At 36.6% G+C, this 23,166-nt stretch overlaps 1 protein-coding gene across 4 annotated transcripts in view; it reads right to left on the bottom strand.

Moving 5' to 3' along the window:
- The window catches only part of LOC127435765 (NEDD4-like E3 ubiquitin-protein ligase WWP2), a 62,486-nt gene that overhangs the window by 18,315 nt on the left and 21,005 nt on the right, over positions 1–23,166 (bottom strand). For 2 of the 4 annotated variants that reach the window (XM_051689442.1, XM_051689444.1), the window contains exons 6-11: positions 15,021–15,099; positions 13,908–14,059; positions 11,483–11,672; positions 11,285–11,374; positions 10,814–10,988; positions 376–430 (exon numbers count right to left, since the gene is read on the bottom strand). In XM_051689442.1, the coding sequence (XP_051545402.1) occupies positions 376–430; positions 10,814–10,988; positions 11,285–11,374; positions 11,483–11,672; positions 13,908–14,059; positions 15,021–15,099 (741 nt within the window). Of the gene's footprint in view, positions 1–375; positions 431–599; positions 701–10,813; positions 10,989–11,284; positions 11,375–11,482; positions 11,673–13,907; positions 14,060–15,020; positions 15,100–23,166 lie in introns of those variants that run through there. The other 2 variants (XM_051689443.1, XM_051689445.1) reach the window with 2 other exon arrangements.

The following is a 23,166-nucleotide window of genomic DNA, read 5'->3' as shown; positions in this document are numbered from 1 at the left end:
TATTTGTATTTGCCAAGCAACGTGACACATTAATACAGAATGTGCAGTCACAGGTGTTGGTTTATAGTCATTTTATGATGGCTTGAACGTGGCTCATCCAATCAGAATGTAGAGTCTGAACCAAGTAGAAAAATGTGAAAATCGGTGCAAAATATTGGTCAAACTGATCATCAATCTGTTTCTACCACAAGTTAACTTCAAACTCAGTGATCACATGAGAAAACCTAATCTTTAATGCTCTGAAAAGGCAATAAACAGTAACTACACATTGTCAAAATTGACAACTGAAGTCACTTTTCTCAAATGCAGTGTTGCCGTAGTTGCTGCGTTTTGCCTTTGTAGGGCAGTGTAGATAAAGTATGAATGATGACTTACCCCAGCCTGGAGGAAGAGCGCCCAGCGGATCATTCTCAACCGCAACTCCAGATGACTGCAAGTGAGAAACAGACTTCAGTTAGTATACACTTCTTCTATCTTACCTCCTTTTCTATCAGACCTTTGGCACAACACTTTTTGAAAGCATAACCCACACACTGAAATTTCCAAACCAAACGACAGCAGAACCAGAAAAACTACAACTGCCAAGGGCATCTACCTACAGCAGTAACGCAGATGTTTCTGGAAGGTGTTGAACCCAACAGATCAGGGAGTTTGTGCCCAAGAGACTGACGGAGGTGTTCAAACCCCTCACCAGCACCGTCCAAATATTACATGCATGCTACGGGCAGAGAAGAACACACACAGTGCCACACACACACATGTAGTGTTCCAATGATCTCACTGGCTGTTGGAAAGCCCCACCCTTTATCCATACAATCTCACCCACGCCCCCGTGCTCTTCGAGCAGGGCTGTGAAAGTACGCAGGGAGGCGCGATGTCTGAGCATACTGAAGTGAACATTCATGGGACGCCTAGCAATCCCCACCCCCCCAACCCCCAACAAAAGCACCTTTATTCACTTGCCGCCGCCACCACTGCAGTTTACTCTGTGCACACGTGTGTGTGTGCGTGCTGCATGGAAATTTATTTGTACACCAAAAAAATCCACCCAGTGTGTGCTTTTGGATGGTTATGATTATATATGGAAGAGAAAAACAAACTCAGTGGGCAACATTGTGAATTCATACACTGAATGTCATAGAAATAGAAATGTCAGAGGATATTTAGCTAAAAATATGCTCTTTTTCTACAAGATAACATTACAATAGAATATCAAGGCCTAAAGCACAAACCCAACAGTTTATAAGAACCATATTACAGTTTATATATATGCAAGTGTAGTTACCCCTTTACAGATGTATTACTAGCTATATATGGGTGTTTCTTCAGGCACTTTTAATACTGTGGACTGCTAAAAAGTAAAGTCAGTCAAACCATTTTTCACACTCTCAAACATGTCTCTACTAACAATGCCCAACAATATATGTTCAGGTATCACAGGACATTTGTAATTTTTTTCATTATTTCTTCATTTTTTTCAACATTTAATGTTCATAAGTCCTGATCATTCCTACCATACATTTTTTTTCAGTATATCTCCAATTCTGTATTGTGTTTAATAGAATTCTGTGGTGGGAATAACACTAATGGACATGACATTCAATGTATTTTTTTTTTTTATAAAATGTCTGACTCTTTGTATTGCCAAGGCTTATGTCATAGCTAACATTTTATGCATCCTAAATACATACATTTAAATAATATTTTCACACTTCTTGCTTATTTAGCAAAATTACAACTTGATTGGAAATGATGCCCAATACAAATATTCTGCTAACAAGTGATATTTATCTTGAGTTTTCTTCAACAATAATTTTGATACCACTCTTTTTGTTTTTAACTCACTCTTTTTTTAGATTGTCATAGTTTTAAACATGTAATAATTTTAAATTTGTTTTTTTATAAAGATTATTATTTATTTTTTTAATGTTGAAAAATCTGGGACTGGAACAAGGAAGAGTAAAATCTATATTTTAAAAGCACCAAAAATAAATAATGATGGCCTTGTAAAAAGTTTCCAATTCAGTTTTATTGTGACCATCATATAACAAAAAGAAATGTGTTTATTAAATGTTTGTTTTAATAAAAATCAACCAAGGGGACATGAATTTGCCCAATATTGAAAAAACATATACTGTATATAAAACTCGTGCCTTTTCCATTCTGAAATTACAGTTTCTGTAAGACTTTAAAGATGCGTTTAGGTGTTAATAAATTGCATTGTGCCACCTCGAGCTCAATTATTATATATGAATACATGTTGGGATATGATTTTAGAAAAGTAACAGGGTTGATAATTTTGCACTTTAATTTGACTACTACTAAACTAAGTCTATTCACCTTATGCCTCTGAGAATCTAGCACGCAGCCATCTTGAAAATGTTGTCTCAGAACTTCCATTCTAGCGGTCGCTATATAGATATCTATGGCGTTGATATCAAAGTGTAATTAGCTAGCGAAGCGGATTTACAGGTTATAGAGTTGTCAAAAGTTATCATGAGTATTTTAAAGTGTTCAGGGGATGTCATAACAACTGGAAGCATAGTGGGTTGATTTTAAAACAAGAGTACTTCATTCATAAATCCACAGGATCCTACCTTCAAGCTGTGGACGTTTTGATGTGCCTCTGTGCTCGTGAAAATCCAAGAGACAACACAAAGTCATTAAAAATATCTAATGTACAATACCTCTAGCTGGCCATCTTTTTGTGTCATTCACCCATCGTGTTATTGTTAAGGTGAGTAGATTTTTTGAGCATTAAACTGGGACAAGGGAAGAGTGCAAATAAAAATTACTTTACAAACTTCCCTTTAAAGTAGGCACTGATTATATTAGTGGATTATGTAAAAAAGGAACGAAAATATCTCTTCTGGTTTATTTTTTTATTTTTTCTTCAATTAAACACTTCTAGTTTGAGGAAAGTACAAAAAAATAAAAAGACTAATGGTGAATGTCTTCAATGTTGTGTCATCTTTCCATTGGGCCTCTACACCTTCATTATATTCATGTTTAAATGCCTACAAGTTTAAAGAAGTTCCTTTTGCACCCAAGCACTCTAAATAAGCAAACTTAAAACTAGCATCATACAGCAACGTTTTCCCATCGTTTTGTCCAACACGTCATTATATTATGATGTTTGTGATCAGGCATATCTGATATCATGCATGTTCATTTAAGAATTATTACCCTCTATGTGCCTTTGTTGGGCTAAAATTGGTCAAAAATGAGGTGATTGTAAGAAACAAGTGTGTGTATGCCCCACCCTCAGCAGTTTCTATGACTAAAAAAGGTAGAAAAAAAAAATTTAAGAAAAGCATGATATCATCGTCACTCCCTCCACCATTAGAGTCAAACCAACACTCACAGAAACAGAGAGAGAGAGAGGCAGAAAGAGTGAAGATATTGAATAAAGAAGAGAAACAAAAGAAAATAAAGGAATAACAGGGTGTTTCTTCAACTATGGGGACATTTGGCGCAGTAGGCTTTTAGAAAAATAAACTCTTAAAATGAACTTTTGACACTCATTTTGAGCTGGTGACAAATAAAAAAATTAATGATGGATTTTAACATTTTAAGGTTGAACATGTGGGGCTTGAACAAAAGGTAAACCAATGAAATCTATACATAAAAGGCATCTAAAAAAAGAAGGCAGAGAATCTGTTAGTTTTACTAAAAATGAACCCCCGGGACATAAAAGTTTTCATAGTTGAAAAAAACAACCAACATGGGAATAGCTATAAACCCAATATGAATACTCAATATTCAACAAAACAGACTTTTCTTCATTTTAAAGAAAAAAACCCCCCCACTAACCTTCATGTTCATAAACATATTTGAAATGTTATAGTTCAGTTTGTCTGTATGAACACATTTGAGAACAAGAGCAAGAGTGTTTATTTTCGCTGAATAGCGGAAGCGGCGGTTAATGATATGTGCATCTCTCAGGAGCATCTAATGAGCTGCAATTATTACACAAAAGGCCAGTGTGCCGTGTGTTTGTGTAACACGAGCATCGGTGAGAGAGAGGGCTGTGTTGTGTCAATGCCAGCATGCTGTGTTTTCAAACACTACAGCAGAAGTACGCAGACGTGGCATGTAATGCTGGAATCAGGTGACACATTTGAGGCTCGTGAGAATGAAAGCAATGGTCTCACTTCAGTAAGAACAACTGCTGGAAACTATCATACAAATTCCATGACATGATCATCAATGCTGCTCATGTAGGTCATAAACTTTACACACGACTACAGCTGAAATTGTAGTTACAAGCTAAAAATATAGCTGCAAGCAGCGATGATGGGCCCAAGCACCATGGGTCCATTTCCACCCGGTGGCTTTCAGAAAACAATGCAAGGTGGACACATGCATTTGGCATTATTCTAAACAATTTTGAAGCAATTTGGGTAAATATAAGAGGACTATTTTAAAGCCTGTTGTAAGAGCCACACTTCCTGCTGCCAGGTTGTGGCGCTATGACCGTGATCCAAAATAGTCAAATCCATGTGATTAGCCCCCAAGACTAAACATACATCTCAATTTTGATCTAAATCACACATTGCACACAGAAGATATGAGACACATCCTGTATCCTCATCATGGTAAATCCGTTTGATACATCAAAATCTATTTGCAATTTAGCATCTTCAATGTCTTGATGTAATATTGTCTAAATGTGGTGACAGTCTCATTAATCACCTAGGAGGAGTATTTAAAATGTCAGAAACTGCAATATTAAAAAAATCCAAAATGGCTGACTTCCTGTTGGGTGGACTTAATGACTGGGAGCATGAAAGTTGTTCAGCTTTATGAGAACTATATATGTACTAATTTTGGTGACTGTAGGTTAAAATGGGGGTGCTACAGAAACCGTCTTAACTGCCCATTTTAAAGGGGGCACAACAGAGCCCCCCCTACACACCCATGTGTGAACTTTTGCTCAGTCCTAAGGGCAGACGACTCTGATGTGTGTGCAAAATTTCATGAAATTTTAAGCATGCCAAGTGCCTCAAAAACACCCAAATACAGGAAGAAAGGAATAATAACAATTAATGCATTGCCAAGGCAACAGTATTTAAGATATCAAGTATATCTTTACAAATTTTCATCAGCAGTGTCTTGACAATTTTCCAAAGAATTAATGGCCGACGACTCTGATGTGTGAGCAAAATTTCAAGAGTTTTCACGCAAGAACCCCAAAAATACCGAAAACCTTGAAAAGAATAATAATAATAAATAGAGCTGCAAGCAGCGATGACAGGCACAAGCACCATGGGTCCATTTCCACCCAACTGGCTTTCAGAAAACAATGCAAGATGGACACTGCAACAACTCAACATTCATGTAAACTTTGACCCTAATCATACAATGTGTAATAAATATATGCCACCATTCCAGTTTGACTACAACACCATGTAAATTAATCTGTTGCCATGACAACACCATTAAAGATATCAAGAACCCTTCACAATTTTCCATCAGCAGTGTCTTTACATTATTCTAAACAATTTTGAAGTGATTTGGGTAAATGTAAGAGGACTATTTCAAAGTCTGTTTTAAGTGCCACACTTTATGCTGCCATATCCAGTGATTGAAGAAAAAACAGCATGCATTTCATTAGGCTCGTTTGAAATGGGCAAGTTCTGTGCAGAACCGATCACCATTGATCACCGACAGGTGCATGCTGGTTAGAAATCTGTCCGACTTGCTGTGATATCATGACCACGTATGTCAAAAATACTCCCACGAGAGCGAGGTGGCAACTGCGTTGTCATATGTCAAAAAAATATCCCGTGAGAGCGAGGTGGCCGCAGCTGTAGCAGGCAGGATATTTTTTGACATACGACAAGTTTGGTGGCAGTCACATGAATCCCCTAAGAGGAGTATTCAAAAGTTCATTTTTCACAATTATCATGAAAATTCAAGCATGCCAAGTGCCTCAAAAACATGTGAATATGTATAAAAAGGAATAACGACATTTGTGTTGCCATGGCAACAGCATTTAAGACATCAATATCTGCACTGTCTTGACATTATTCAAAATGTTTTGGAAGCAATTCAGGTAAACATAAGAGGGATATTTAAAAGTCTGTTAAAAGTGCCACACTTCCGTCAGTTGGTGGCACTACGACCGTGATCCACAATAGCCACATCAATGTGATCAGCCCACAAGGACAATCATTTGGCTAAATTTTGATGTAAATCACACGATGTACACAGAAGATATAAGACACTTCCTTTTTCCCATATTTTTTACGTTATTGCGTTGCCATGGCAACATCGTTCAATATATCAAAAATCTGTTCACAATTTAGCATAGTCAATGTCTTGGCATGATGTCGCCCACATTTGGCACCTGTAACATGAAATCCCTAGGAGTACTTCAAATTCCAGAGCATGCATTTTTCAAACAATCCAAAATGGCCGACTTCCTGTTGGGCAGAGCTTATGACTGTCATAAAGAAAGTTGTCTGGCTTGATGAGATCTATATGTGTACAAAGTTTGGTGATGGTAGCTCAAAAGGGATGTGCTACAGTGCCCCCCGAACATGCCCATCTTCTAGGTGGCACTACAGAGCCCCCCCCCCTGCAACTTTGCCAAGCCCTAATGGCCAACGACTCTGACGTGTGTGCAAACTTTCAAGAGTTTTCACGTATGTTATTTACCTCAAAAATACCGAAAACCTTGAAAATAATAATAATAATAATAATAATAATAATAATAAATATAGCTGCAAGCAGCGATGACGGGCCCAAGCACCATGGGTCCATTTCCACTCGGTGGCTTTCGGAAAACAATGCACGATGGACACATCAACTATACCCGCAATCCACAATAGCCATATCCATGTGATTAGCCCCCAAGAAAAAACATACAACTCAATTTTGATCTAAATCTCACAATGCACGCAGAAGATATGAGACACTTCCTGTTTCCCTATTTTTGCCATTAATTTAGTGCATCACAAATTTTCATATATGTAAAATGTTTTTTTAAACATTTGTGGAATTTATTTTTTTTATATTATGTGTACATAAATGCTCAAATTATATGAACTCTACTTGTATTTGTTCGTATATGGCCATATAGCAGATTTAAATATCAGACAATGTAACAATTGCAACAGGCCTAATTATTCAATCCTCATTTGTTTTTAGTTTACAGATTTATTGTACGTATATTTTAACCTTGGATACATTTTCTTGCATTACCTAACTGCACCGTAATTTGATGACCAAACTTTCGTCATGGCAATTTTGTGCATGATTGCACACAGAAGATTTGAGACTCTTCATGTTTCCCATTTTTTGCTATTAATTTAATGCCTTGCCATGGCAACACCGTTCAATATATCAAAACTCTGTTCATAATTTAGCATAATTTAGCTTCAATATCTGGGCATAATGTGGTGACAGTCTCATGGATCCCCAATGAGGAGAAGAAAAAGCTTTCATATATCTGATCTTTTTGTATTATTGATCTCAGAGCTTGAAGTGGAAGACAAAAGTGCAGTGCTCCTTGCATATAATGCATTTTTTTTACATTAAAATCATATGCAATTACATTACAAGGGGTATTTAATTAACATTTGAGTCTGGCTATAAATTCCCTCTTAAGATCTGGCTGAAGAAAAAAACATCACACCCTCAACTAACAAATAGGTTTTGATTAACTTTACTTTGAAAATAAAAACATACAATGTAGGGTTATTGTTCATGAAATCTGAGGAAGAATATTTAGATCTGTTTAAGTCTATCTTTGACCATATCAACCCACATAAGAGAACAATGGCAATCAAATGTAGAACTCCCTTTTTACATAAAATAATGTAGCCTTAAAAAAAAAAGAGCATAATGACAGTTTTTCCTTTTTGTATTATTATTATCCTCCCATGTGAGGGGACGATTAGCCTTTTCTTGTCCTGCACACATGAATTTGGATTTATGCACAGGGAAGTTTAGTGACACATCTTTTTATGAGCACTACAGAAAGAATTGAGAATAAAATAAAAATTTTCCTGTTTATTTTCTTTGAAGCTTTGGTTTTCTTCATCGATTTATCTTTTGTGAAAAAAGGTTGTGCATATGAGCTGACAGCTTTGACATTTTTTTTTAAGTCTGTAGTTTTGACTGCACACAGCGGATAAACAATTTGCATCAATACATTTGATTGAATAAGACGCGATAAAATGCACTCAACTAAAAGTTGCTGGTTCATGTTTTGGAAAAGAATGTAACTTAACTATAACCAGACAAGCTTAAACATGAGCGCTCTGGTCCAGAACTGGACCATGGATAGCTTGATGACCGCCGATGCTGTTGTTGCACGTGTTGAGTGTTGTTAAACTCACCACTGAGCAAAGAGGGCTCGGATGTTTACCACAGCGATTTTATCAAAACCATTTGGAAGTTCAAATAAAAGTGAATAAATGCAAAGACATAATTTTAGCAGTATGACATTATTTTCATTCATTTATTCTTTCACAAACAGTAGTCCATGCGCTGCGGTGGTGGAGACTGAATCGGTTCCTCCTGTTATACCGTATATGGTGGTCTTGATAATATAATATCATCGTTAGATTATATTTTACCTCATATATCTGTCACAGCGACAGCATTTTGGAAATTAAAAAAAGCAGTTTGCAAACAGAGTTTACATAATTTATTCATAAAAAGTTAATATCAACCATCAGCTGCTGCGGGTCAGTTGTGTCTGATAGAGCAGACGCTATAACAATGACGGTGACCCGTGAATTATCATCATTTATGTAAAAGAGTTTTTCCTGATGCAATGATCTGGTGTAAATTTAAAGAAGCCATAATCTCCAATAGTCTGTGGGAAACAGGGTGTTCCAACCCCACAAACAGCACTTTTTGGGCAGTTTCAGCGCAATTTGAGTGAAGCGCCCATAGACAGCAGTTCTTTTCTGGGCAACTAAAGAACTAGGAAGGGGCGGAGTGAAGTGTTTGTTTGTAAACAGTAACTTCATCTGTAGGCTTCAGCAATACCCAATCACAGCTGAGTTTGCCTTCACTTGTAAACACATGAACGTGACAGACCGTGATGTCAGTAAATTCAGAACTTTTCTCATTCGTGTTCAACAATAGATGATATCAGACTGCTTGTGGAGGTGGAGAAGCAGAAAGTGCTCTATTGTTTACCTTTTAGATGCAAATGTGGTCATCGTCCTCATGTAAATAAGATTTCACGATGATCAAGTTTGTAATTCTTATCAATGACCCACTCTTGATAAACATTTTAAAAGTTATGGTCTTTATTAAAATAAATACCCAACTTAGTAGCATAGAAATCACAGTATTTTTCTGTACAGTACATCTGCTGTGACGCTATAGAAATGTTTCCAGAGTGAAAGCCCTGTCGAGTCTGCAGCTGCAGTTAAACTGGAATTAAGCTGATGCTATGCTCACGTCTCGCTCAAGTTTATTGATACAGAATTCCCGATTCGATTCCGATTCACAAGCTCTCGATTCAGTTTCAATTCCGATTCGATTAGATATCGATTCATATGGGTATATTTCAGTTATAATATTCCTTTTGCTTACATATGAAAGACATTCTCTCCCAGCTAATGCTGTTAATTATACATTCTTACTATGTACATTACGAAAACATTAATTTTACTAATTATATTTTATTAGTTTTTCATCATTTTGGTCACATTTTGGCTTTTTAAAAATATACAAATCCATGTATTCAATCAATAAATATTATATTTGCTATATTATTTGTTTTACATGTTTATTGTTTAATTGCATAATTTTTATTATTTGTATTTACATTGATTTGTTGAACACGTGCTAAAACCGGTACGGTCTCTTTAACAAAAAACTGCATTAGAGCATCTTTAAATGAGCACATGTTAATGAGAGAGGACTCGAATGGCTTTATCTCATTTGTGCTATGCATGAATAGAATTAAATGTTTATTTTCTGTTGTTTTTGATCAACAACTGACTGTAGAGGACCGAAAGGGTATTAAAAGAGACGTTATTCAATGGGTTGTGTGGACGTCATCTTTAAACACGCATTACCCAGAGTAACTTTTACTCTCAACACACAGTGAAAGGATCTCGCTGCTGAATACTCCACTACTATACTACACAATTACTGGTGAGTGAAATCTAATCATTTACCAGCTAGTTGCCAAGTTGATACATTTTAGTCGCAAAATTTTATTGCAAATGCGAGTGATTTCCTCTCATTATAGTGGAGGGTGCGCAGAGAGTAAAAGATCAATCTTTGGATTTAAGAATCGATATCGCTCAAATGAAGATTGCGATGCATCAGGAAATCAACTACCCCTAGACATGAATTGTGTGACTAGATTTGCAAATACTTTTCAGAGTGATTCGGATGATTTCACCAGGCAGACAATAAAACAAATCCCATAGACTCACGATCGAAGACATAGGGACCCAAGACATATCTACAGACCAGAATATCATAGACTAGGGATGGGCTCTTTTGACTTGGGCCAGTAAGTAACTAACAAGCACTCCACTCAGAACACCCTTGCAACCACAAAGCAATGTGCTAAAACTCTCAGAACACTGGAAGCCCTTCTAGATGCACAGATCAATTTGTAAGCAACATTTTTGTTTTATAAATACATGATAGCTTGAAATACTTCAAGATAGGATTTAAATGATCCATGCCAGCATGCAGGAAGATACATGCGATAAAGGTCTGTTAGCTGCTGTGTTTACCTGGTCGAGGTCTGTTACTGTCTTGACCTAGTAAAGGTCTGTTGGTTGCTGTGTTTGCTTAGCAGAGGTCTGTTAGGTAATGTGTTTACCTGGTAGAGGTATCTCTGGTTGAATTGCTGCATGGCTCCCTGTAGCTGACTGCGCTGTGACTGCCACTGCTCATAGTTACGCACAGACTCTTCAGTGGGTCGCTGCCATGTGGTGGTTCTAGTGTTGTGATCCACATAGTAGAATCTACCACGCTGGTCCACACGCTTCTCCCAACTATAAAACAGAGAGAGGGAGATTATGGATTAACACTCACACAAATGGTTGTATAAGTGGTCATGCACAAAAGTGAAGTGTCAATACATGAGCGTATACACACACACACAAGCATTTTACACACAGTGTTCAATGCTAATATTCTAGAGTACTGATATTGCTAATGTTGTAGCATACTTCCTTGACTTGTATTCTTAGCAATATTTTGTAGTAAAGAAGCAAGTTGACCTAGTAACTCCTTTTATAAACATGTGTCTGTGAGCAGGTGAAATCATGTTAAAATGTCAGACACACACCCGGGTGGGAGGGGTCTCTCCCATGTGGTGGTCTTTGTGTTGTGATCCACGTAGTAGACCCGTCCATGAGGCAGAACTCGCTGTTCCCAGCTGCACATAGAGAAAGTGTTGAGCATGAAACTCAATGATACAGCATTTGATTGCATTTAAATTCAAGTACCCAGAATTATCGCTCAAGCCCTGCTCTGTGAGACATACCCAGCAGGCAGAGTATCAGTGGCAGGTGTATCTGTAGTGGTCTGTTCGCTGCTGGATGGGGTCTCTGTTGCTGGTGGCAGTTCAGAACTGTCTGTGGCAGCAGGGGCGTTTGAGTTCAGTGATGGTGAGGATGAAGCTGCACGTGACAGTCGACTGCTGTCTATCCCATTAGCAGCTGTCTTACCTTTACCTGAGACAAGATGAACCAAATATTCATCAAAAAACAGTTAAAGGTGCAACAGAACGGGCCGAAATTCTGATCACAAAGTCTCTACACATCTTCTGCTATATTGTTTATTGTCTGTACAAACAGTTGCACAGACTGGAGCTCTATTTGAATGAGTTTTTTCTACAAGGTCAATTATTGTGGTAAAATTTATTTCAGATAAACCCTAAACAGAAAATACAAACAAAAGATCTGTGGGCGGTCGATTTAGATGTCAGTCAGATGCCTCTTCCTGTCTAAATGTGTGGTTGTTCGCCAGAATAATCTGCAATATGGACCAGATTTTATCCCAGCAAATAAAAAGTCTGGCTACAGGGGTTGCATTTACCGAAAATTCCATCATTTACAGATTTTTTAAAACATTGACGGATAATTCCAAATGCTGTCTGTCATTTTGACCGATAAGAAAGAAACAAGAAACCAATTTAAACCTAGTGAATCTTTTTTAATTTGAACCATCTTTGTGTGGCTTCACTTTCTCTTTCACTTCTGTGCATGATTGTGTATGCTTTTTTTCCAATTGGATGGTTATTTCCTTTAAAAACAGCATGTTTAAGTCTTGTTTAAGCCAGCGGTTGATTGACAGGTAAAACATATCTGTTTCACCCCAGAACTCCTTGGTTTGACTAGACTGCTTGTGGGAGTCAAAAATTGTAACTCCATTGTCATTTAAATGCTGTATTACTGAGTCTAATTTATTATTTGTAATTTACTGTTGCTGCTCTTATAACTTCCTGTCATGCAGATCAGTTTGTGTCATAGGTCTGACTGGATGAATGTTAAATGTTGAACTGTTGTTTCCTGATGGAACCTTATTTTGTTTAGCTCATTGCTCTGCAATGTGTATAAATCACAGTAAATCTGACTCTGTCCACCTAGTCCCTGATGAAAAGCAGTTGGCACTGTACATGGTAGATAACAGCTCACACATTCCTTCAGTTCACTGCCGAAGCGACCGGTCCACAGAGGCTTTTACTGGGCCATGAATTTATGTGGCCGGCAACAATCTTACATAATATATAAGAAACCCCCCAGTTATAATAGATGCTTTGTTGCTAAATTTAACCCTATACTTATCAGGTAAATGAAAAGAAATATTATGGACAAAAATAGACCATGACGGAAATTTTACAACTCTTTCTAGCGCAACCTCAGAGCAAGACAACCCTAAACTTTCTCTTAATATAGTCCATGATAATCACAGTAATACTGATTAAAGCCCATTAGCTTTTATTCCAAGATATGAAAGCAAATGATTTCATTCACAGGTGGCAGTAATGGGTCCACATAATGTAATAGGTATCATGAACTAATAATTAAAACATTTTGTTTTCAGCATTCATTAATCTTGGTTAATGTTCATTTATCAAAATATTATTGCTAATTGTTCATTCATGCTAGTTCATGTTGCATTATCTAATTAAAAGATTTATTAATATATGTAGAAATTAATTTATTAATGAGGGATTCTCAGGAAACCTGCCAAGAAAATGTCCTGTCATATTTAACCCCAAATAATACACAATATACTGCATATGAAATTTGTATTTTGGATAAAGAAAATTTTGCATTTTGACATTATTTTCAGGACAATTTTTACCTCCATATTCTGGAAGGTCTGGAAGTTTTACTTTTGCCATTTCCATTGTTTTCAATAATTTTAAATTTTTCATTACATTTTCATTCATTTTTTCATTACAGTAACAGTATTTTTGTTTTTACTGTATTAATGTTGTATAATGAATTTTTGAATTAAAATCAGCAAAAATGAAAGGCAGTACCAAGGAAATACTAATATGATGTAAAAAATACTTTACATCATGGAAAGTATTTTCCAATGGGAAATTGGAATTCAAATCTCTGTAACTTTAATGAAAATAATGTCACAGTATAAAAAATCTCAATGGCCCTAAAAATAGGCTTCATTTTCTATATAAAAAATACATGTACTTTTTCAATTGTTTAAATTTTGAAATTTTCTTAACAGGTTTCCTGAGAATCAACTAAATGCTGTGAAAGTTTTGTTCATTGTTATTTCATGTGAAATATAGCGTTAACCTTACTGTAAAGGGTAACCATATCTAAAGCTACAGAAGGCAGCAAGCCTACTGCAAAAACACAACAAAGTGTGTGTTTTGATCATAATCAACAGAAGCATGATTGAGTTTGTGTATTCATAAGAATATGTGTGCTTCTGACCAGTGTTACTGGGGCTGCTGTTGGCCGTCTTTGTGTTGTGGTGGCTTGTTGTGTCTGCAGGTTCTCCGTTCAGTTCTCCATTAGTAAGAGCAGTTCCTCTGATGTCAGCTGGAGAACCTCCTCGAGAACCCGCTGATGAGTGACCTGCCCTGCTGAACAAAAACACAGGAGTATTCATATGAGTGACCTGCTGAACACAAACATGAAAACACATCATATACCAGTGTGACTTTATACAGGTCAGTTTTTTCTGAACATAAACAGGAAGTGCGTTTCTGCCTCGGTCACACTCAAATACACTGAAACTTATACTGTGTTTGTGTTTTTAAGAAAAAAACTATTCTAAATTAATTTTTAAGAACTACACATGACCAGGTGACTAAAACATGCTCATTTAAATGTAAATACTGTTTATCATGAGGAAGGTACATTTTCCCCACCTTCTCTCTCCATGCGGACAATGTATTTCCTACAATAATCAAGCATGCAATAAAATCTGCAAACTTTTATATTCAAAAAGTGAGAACAAGGTATGTGATGGTGGTAAATTTAGTAAAATATTATTTTTTGGTAACAAAATATACATTTGACATCACACTGCTGTGATACAAATCTGGATCAAAAACTGAAAAATTTTCAAAGATTGCAGAATTTCCCTTATAATTATCCACAAATGAGACATGTGCCACATGCAGTGTGTGTGTGTGTGTGTGTGTGTGTGTGTGTTCTCATAGGCCGCCATGGTAGACTGAAAACACACAACACAGCAGCTCTCTCCTCCCATGATTCTGTCTGTGTGTGCTGCATAAAGCCGTTCACTGGATTTACACTGATTATTTTACAGGGAATATGCATCTGACAATCACATTCACTCAAATCTAATGCTGATCATGTTGTAGTAATGGACAGTGCTGTAGAGATGCGTGGTGTATGAAGTATGAAACTTATTCATAGAGAGGACTATAAAACACACACTAATGAATCTTCAGCCTATTTAGGGTATGTATAAAAACACAACCATGCTGGGAAATGACAGAAAAAATAACAGAGAAAATTTAAGACATGACATGACAGAGGTAAACAATGGGAAAATAAAGAGATATTAGTGCTGACCGTCCATGGGGGCTACTGGTGCTGGGGATCTCTTCACTCTTGACTCTGCACAGATTAGACCTGTTGGAGTGAACAATCTCTGCACATACGCACACGCACACACACACACACACACACACACACCATTATTCGCTGCATGAACAACTGATGCAAACACATCATGTAGACAGGTGTACAAAAAAGTAAACAATTTTAGTGACAATATACACAAATCAGCCACAACATTAAAACCACCTGCCTAATATTGTGTAGGTCCCCCTCGTGCCGCCAAAACAGCGCCAACTCGCATCTCAGAATAACATTCTGTGTGGCAGCAGTGCAGTGCATAAAATCATGCAGATACGGGTCAGGAGCTTCAGTTAATGTTCACATCAACCATCAGAATGGGGAAAAAAAATTGGATCTCAGTGATTTCGACCGTGGCATGATTGTTGGACCCAGACGGGCTGGTTTGAGTATTTCTGGGATTTTCACACACAACAGTCTCTAGAATTTACTCAGAATGGTGCCAAAAACAAAAAACATCCAGTGAGCGACGGTTCTGTGGACAGAAATGTCTTGTTGATGAGAGAGGTCTACAGAGAATGGCCAGACTGGTTCGAACTGACAAAGTCTACAGTAACTCAGATAACCACTCTGTACAACTGTGGTGAGAAGAATATAATCTCAGAATGTTATTCTGAGATGCGGGTTGGCGCTGTTTTGGCAGCACGAGGGGGACCTACACAATATTAGGCAGGTGCATTTAATGTTGTGGCTGATCGGTGTATTTATAGATTAAAAAACTAGGTTATCTAGGTCACATATGAAATGCAAGCAACTTTGTTACATTGACCATGTTAGCTTCCTTTCTACCATTAAGGCACACAAGATGCTCATTGGTACACTCAAATCATGATGGATAACAAACATTGATCATCAGGGTTTTGTTCATGCCAGCTCCTGTGCACACTGTCATTTAAGCAAAAGTTTTTAATACCAAATACCAAGTCATTCTGAAATTCCTGTTTTTCTATTCAACTTTGTAGTCAAATTCCAATAATGATAATATAATGTGTGCTCTTTTTTTTATTTATTTTTTTAACTCAAGTGTATATCTGGGTTTTTACAATCTTAAATGTACTGTCTGGCCCAAACCACAGTCCCCATTTTAACGTTCACTATGTGTGTGCATTATGCAGTGATTTTAAACAAATGTAAATAACACAAGTAGATGTGCATGGCAATAACATCTAACCAGTATTGTTCAGATTGTAATGTTCTACATTTAATATAATTTTTTTACACTATCACCTTTAAGACTAAAACGATCGGCAAATGTAGATTTTTGCCTAGTACTCTGATTTCGAGCTGCATGTTAACAAATTTACCAGCATTCTTACCCAGGGTTGCTACAGAGTTTTTAAAATTAAATTTAAGACTTTTTAAGACCTTTTTCAAGACCTGAACAAATAAAATTAATACCATATCCCCATATCAAAACAAACTCACATAATCTCAAAATAAATCATGTTTCACAGACTCTTAAACAAGCAGGGGCACACATTCAACATGGCCTTAACACTGCAGTAAAACAGGGTAGGATATATGCAAGTTTAAAATATATAATCACATTAAAATTGGTTTCTGGGGGGGGGGGTCGCGAGTTAGAAACCCAGGGCATGCTGAGTGACTCCAGCCAGGTCTCCCAAGCAACCAAATTGGCCCGGTTGCTAGGGAGGGTAGAGTTGCATGGGGTAACCTCCTCGTGGTCGCTATAATGTGGTTCTTGCTCTTGGTGGGGTGCATGGTGAGCTGTGCGTGGATGCCGCGGTGGATGGCGTGAAGCCTCCACACGCACTATGTCTCCGCGGTAACGTGCTCAACAAGCCACGTGATAAGATGCATGGGTTGACGGTCTCAGCCACCCGGATTGAGGTGTCACTATGCCACCACGAAGACTTAGAGCGCATTGAGAATTGGGCAGAAAAAAATAAATAAATAATAATAATAATAATAATAATAGTTTCATTATATAAATAAATACAAATCAGAGGTCGACAGATATTGGATTGTGCTGATTTGATAATGTGTTGAAAGACAATTCATTTGTCAACAGCTTTTTAAATTGCTAGCCTATATTACATGTTCTTAGTCTTTCCTTCCTGTGATGGGGAGGGCCAGGCAGAGGCTACAAGAGTCCAAATTTAATTAAATTCCAGATACACTTTATGGGGGGACTCTTATTTTGAAATGTTTGTGCTTCACTGCTTCCAGCTGCTCATTCAAACAAACAAGGTAGTGGGTCTCAATTTTTTCGGGTCACCCCCCTTTGAAACAAGAAATGGAAATAAGCTTCAGCAGTCTCTATAAAGTTTTTTTAAATCCTCATCCAGTAATAATAAATGACTGTGATTGTCGCATCCTAGCCAGATTTGGGGCAAAAAAACCTACAAAAAATGAAGTACAATGGAACCCTCCAAGTTCAACTCAAGAAAGGTTTTTTGTTCTTATGGGGGGGATTTCCCATCCTCACCGCCCATCAATTCAAACACAAAGAAAATTTGCTATTATGTATACATTCTAATAACAAAAGATGAACAGTTGTAATCCTTAAACAAATAACATGTGTAAGACACGTCTTCATAACACACACTCCTCTTAATAGTGACTTCTAAATTAAATGGAGTATAGCCACGCTGCTAATGTTGTTGGCTTCTTATGGTGAATCACTTGCGTTTGCGTTTTTCCTTCCATGTGTAAGTGGTTTTGAATAAACACATTGGCTAAATCAATAACTGTAAACTCCAGGACAGCCATCACTCCATACACTGCATTAAAGCTTATATTATATAAACACAGTTACTGTAATAATGCTCCAGACTGAAGCTTAGCGAACACATTTGAGCACAAGTTTCTGTTTAGTCAATATGTTTGTGTTTTTCCCCAGGCCTGTGCTACACAAAGGCCTGTTTATGTATCTGCATGTGTGTGTGTGTGTGTGTGTGTGTGTGTGTGTTTATGTCAGAAAAATTGCCAAGGGAAATGAAGGAAAACATTAAACCAACAAGAGTGCCTTCAGAGCGAACAGAGAGCCTTAACAAACCTCACCCAACATACACTCCAACATTTATACACTACTGAGGGTCTAATAAAACTCACACATTGACAGAACACACTCCACATCTTCATACCCTCCACACACACAGATATACATTCACACATGAGTGGTCACCTGCCTTGAGTTTGAGAGCCAATCACAGAGCCAATTGTTCTGATATGCAGTGAAAGACATCCAGTCTTGCAGAACTCAACATTATTCATGTTAAACACCAAACGGACAAACTATTAGGGGTGGGTAAAAATAGAGATTTTCCAATGCATCGCAATCTTCTTTGAACGATTATGATATCGATTCTTAAATCACAAGATCATTTTTTTTTCCTCTACGCACAACCCTTTACTACAATGGAAAGAAAACAATTGCATTAGCAACAAAATTTCGCGCTATACGACTATAATTTATATACTTGGCAACTATCTGGTAAAAGATTAGATTTAAAAGTTGTTCTGTGTAAAGACGAGATTCACGTGACCTATTTGTCACTGAATAATGTCACTTTATATACCCATACTGTTCTCTACAGTCAGTTGTTGATCAAGACAACAAAAAAAATAAACATTTAATTCTAATCATGCATGGCAAAAATAAGATAAAGCCATTCAATTCCTGTCTCGTTGACATACGCTCAACTTCAGATCTCATTACAGAAATGCTGGGTTTGTTAAAGAGACCGTACCGGTTTTAGCACGTGTTCAACAAATCAATGTAAATACATGTAAATAGTAAAATTTATGCAATTAAACAAACATGTAAAACAAATAATATAGAAAATATACTATTTATTGATTGAATACATGATTTGTTCATTTTTAAAAAGTCCAAATGTGACCAAAATGATGAAAACTAAAAAAATGTTATTAGGAGAGAATTTCTTTCATATGTAAGCAAAAGGGACACTGTAACCCATATGTACAGTTGTGCTCAAAAGTTTGCATACCCTGGCAGAAATTGTGGAATTTTGCCATTGATTTTGAAAATATGACTGATCATGCAAAAAAACTGTCTTTTATTTAAGGATAGTGATCATATTAAGCCATTTATTATCACATAGTTGTTTGGCTCCTTTTTAAATCATAATGATAACAGAAATCACCCAAATGGCCCTGATCAAAAGTTTACATACCCTTGAATGTTTGGCCTTGTTACAGACACACAAGGTGACACACACAGGTTTAAATGGCAATTAAAGGTTAATTTCCCACACCTGTGGCTTTTTAAATTACAATTAGTGTCTGTGTATAAACAGTCAATGAGTTTGTTAGCTCTCACGTGGATGCAATGAGCAGGCTAGATACTGAGCCATGGGGAGCAGAAAAGAACTGTCAAAAGACCTGCGTAACAAGGTAATGGAACTTTATAAAGATGGAAAAGGATATAAAAAGATATCCAAAGCCTTGAAAATGCCAGTCAGTACTGTTCAATCACTTATTAAGAAGTGGAAAATTCAGGGATCTCTTGATACCAAGCCAAGGTCAGGTAGACCAAGAAAGATTTCAGACACAACTGCCAGAAGAATTTATCAGGATACAAAGAAAAACCCACAGGTAACCTCAGGAGAAATTCAGGCTGCTCTGGAAAAAGACGGTAAGGTTTACTTTAAGGGTTAATCAACAATAATTTTAAGAAGCCTCATATAAAAGCATACAATAAAAGTCAGAAGTCTTTAGTATATTTAGATACTTATTTTATATTTAGATAGCTAGGCTAAGCAAAAATGTATTTACAGTATGTGTATGTATTTACAGTAACACTTTACTGGTTCCATTTGGTAACATTAAGTATCAATGAACATTTCTTAAATCAAAATTTGTACATGTATCTAAATGTTTATTAATTATATGACAATAATCTGATCTTGAGGATTGTTTTTATGAATTATTTTTGGTAGGGATGTCCAGATACCGATACTGGTATCAAAATCGGTCCGATACCGCAGTCATGTAGTCATAAAAATGCTCTGATACCATCTGACGTACAAATGTCCTTACATAAACATTCAGCGCACAAATTAAAATCACGTTATGTCCTAGTGAGATTATTTTGCCACAAAAGCTGCGAAACAATGATATAAAAATACAGTTTGCATGAGCTGCATGCTGCAAATGTGAGCACTTGTGAATGTGTGGAGACAGTGGCTGTGTCTCGTTTGGAAGGCTGCGTCCTCCGGATGTCGCATTTGTCGGCCGCATATGTCAGAGGCTGTCTCATTTCATAAAAGCGAGTAGGACACTTCGAATGCAGCCTTTGAATGCGACCTTCTTTCACGGGAATTCGGAGGATGCATGAAGTGTATCCTTCATCACAACCCACAATTCTTTGCTTCAACGCAGATGTCTAAAAAAAAAAAAAATGTAAAAAAAAAAGCCAATTTGCCCATAAATATGATGTTCAAATGCAAGTAATGTTAATTCCCAAGTTGAAGTACCTCAGTAGATGGTGCAGAGTATATAATATGTATAATGATATTAATATATAATTAAAATAAAATATTTGACTAAAACTACACCTGTAAAATCTATTTTCTCTTTACATCATTATAACTCTCCTAAAATGTACCTCATACATTCCCTTCTAAAAGGACTTTGTTCCCTTATTACTCAAAGTGCTCGCGCTTGTTAAAGAGTGGCGTGCCGTCATAGCAACCATGTTACGTTCCGTTTCCATTTGTCCTATGAAGACCGTCTCGTTTAAACGAGATTTGTTTAAAGGAGGACACTCGGTATACTGCAGCCTTCAAAGGATGTGTCCTACCTAGCACACAGCCTTCGAATTGAGACACAGCCAATGTTGTGCTGATGCCAGCTGCACGCACCTTTTAAAGCCCCACCTTGGCTCATATAGGAAACACTGTCATAAGCATCAAGCGCTCGGTTTGTAGCAGATGACAGTGAACAGAGCAAACTCGCTTTGCAGCATAAGGCGCTTTCAGAGTACATATTTATTTAAATAGCAGCCTTTTGTGGTTTAATAATCACTTTGAATCACGTAGCGACCGGCTTTTCCAGAGTGGGAAGCTGGTGTCTTATGTGAGAGATCTATGGTCATAACACAAACACTTCAAAATAAAAGCTCCTCCAAACTAAATGCTCAATTTAAATTAAAGTATGACAGAAAAGTAATATTCACTGTTATACTACTACTACTAATTGTATTATCTTTAAGCAATATCTTACATCTGTGATTTTCTGTTATGCAGCACTTTATTTGACAAAAATAACTCCAATGTATTTTAAATTGTGCAGTGAGGTTCTGAATAAAAGCACTTTATTTGATTAAAAAAAACAAAAAATAAAAATACAATATCATGTTGAAAATTAATTTATTTATTTAAACACCATTTTGATGATAAAAATGAAATAAACTGTTGATATGCAGTTCAGAAAAAAAAATCTGTATCGCCGAGTACCAAAAAAAAGTATTGGAACTCGTCCTCGGTCCCCCCAAAAAAAGGTAATCAGGACATACCTACATTTTGGTTTTGTTATTTTTTACTATTAATGTTATTATTATTGCATTTGTGTATGTGTGTGTTTGTCTCTATTTACTAGTTTATGGATGTGTGTGTTGTGTATGCACAGCTTGTTGTATGCCTGTTGGGAGAAGGCACATTTTTATTTTTATTTTTTTTAGTTGTAAAACTTAACATTATTTAATGCACCATGAACTAACATGAACCAACCAAACAATTTTATATGTATTAACTGACATTAATAAAGACAAATAAATGCTGTAAAAAAATATATTGTTCAGTATTAGTTCATGATACCTTCTGCATTCACTAATCTTAACGAATGGAACCTTATTGTAAAGTGTTACCACATTTACAAGAAACTGTAAGACAAAATCAGATTAACTTCTGAAAAAATAAAATGACGAAATTAAAATCAGCAGCATCGTTATGGCAACAATAAAACCCTTCACACACATGCGCGCACACAACCCAGAGTTCATAAAGAAGCTTTTACACACTCTCACATCATATATCACTTGTCTCATATATCATTTCAAGCATGCTCTTCTCTGAGACTTTCGACGACTTGATAAAAAGTACACTAACTTCATTAAGGGCAAAATTTTGATGTGATGGATATAACGCCTCAACTTTCTTCTTTATTCAGATCCCATTAGCTTTCAGATGTGGTTGCTAGTTGGACAGTAGGGATGCTCCGATTGATCGGCATCGGCCAGTATTTACGTCCTATGACTCAATCAATTAATGAAATAAGTGTTGTGATATCTCACCTGTCTCTGTGACAGATCTAGACTCTGTAAACAGCCAATAAAAATGTGTCCACGTGCCGCGGACAATGATGTTTTCAACCTGTCGTTCTCTTAGATTTGTAGTTGCAGCCTGTTGAGGGTGCATTCATCGTTCATGGCGGCAGCTTCTTTGTCTATGCCAGGCATAGGCATCTCAGCAATAACGCGAGTTACAAGATATGGTGTAATTCAAACATCTTTATTAAATATCTCCCGATTAAATGGCATTAACAATAGCAGCACCCATAGAGTCCAGAAACATGTGCTCTTTCTCCACTTTCCTTTCATCTCTTGCCCTAATAAGAGAGTGCATGTTTCGCTCATTAAAGTTCAAGCAGCAACAAGTGAAAATTAAACTAACAACTTACACCCTGAAGGTATTTTTGAGGATTTAATTCTTAAATGGCATGCCCAACAATAAGATCTTATAACTCTAAATAGCAAAGAGGGTCAAATGCATCGTATACATTTTTAGAAATGTATTTCTCAAAATTTTAAGAAAACATAGACTCTCATGACACAACACTGCTGACAAAACATACAAAACATTAGCACTAAAAATACACCAGTTATTATTCATGTTTGACATTATACCTTTTAGACAGTATGTATGAAAGGTCATTAAATTAACTTTGGTGTTGGTCAACATGTCAACTATACCAGAAAAAAAAAAAAAAAAAACATTTGTTGCTAGTACAATGCAATCCAAAGATATAGCATTTGGAACCATGGTTCCCAGGGTGGACTTCTATTTATCAAAGTGTCCAAAAACATCTCCAAGCA

This window comes from Myxocyprinus asiaticus, chromosome 46, assembly GCF_019703515.2.
Source record: "Myxocyprinus asiaticus isolate MX2 ecotype Aquarium Trade chromosome 46, UBuf_Myxa_2, whole genome shotgun sequence".
Classification (NCBI taxonomy): domain Eukaryota; kingdom Metazoa; phylum Chordata; class Actinopteri; order Cypriniformes; family Catostomidae; genus Myxocyprinus; species Myxocyprinus asiaticus.
Note: the sequence above shows the minus strand (reverse complement) of the source record. Positions and strands in the feature narration are given on the sequence as shown.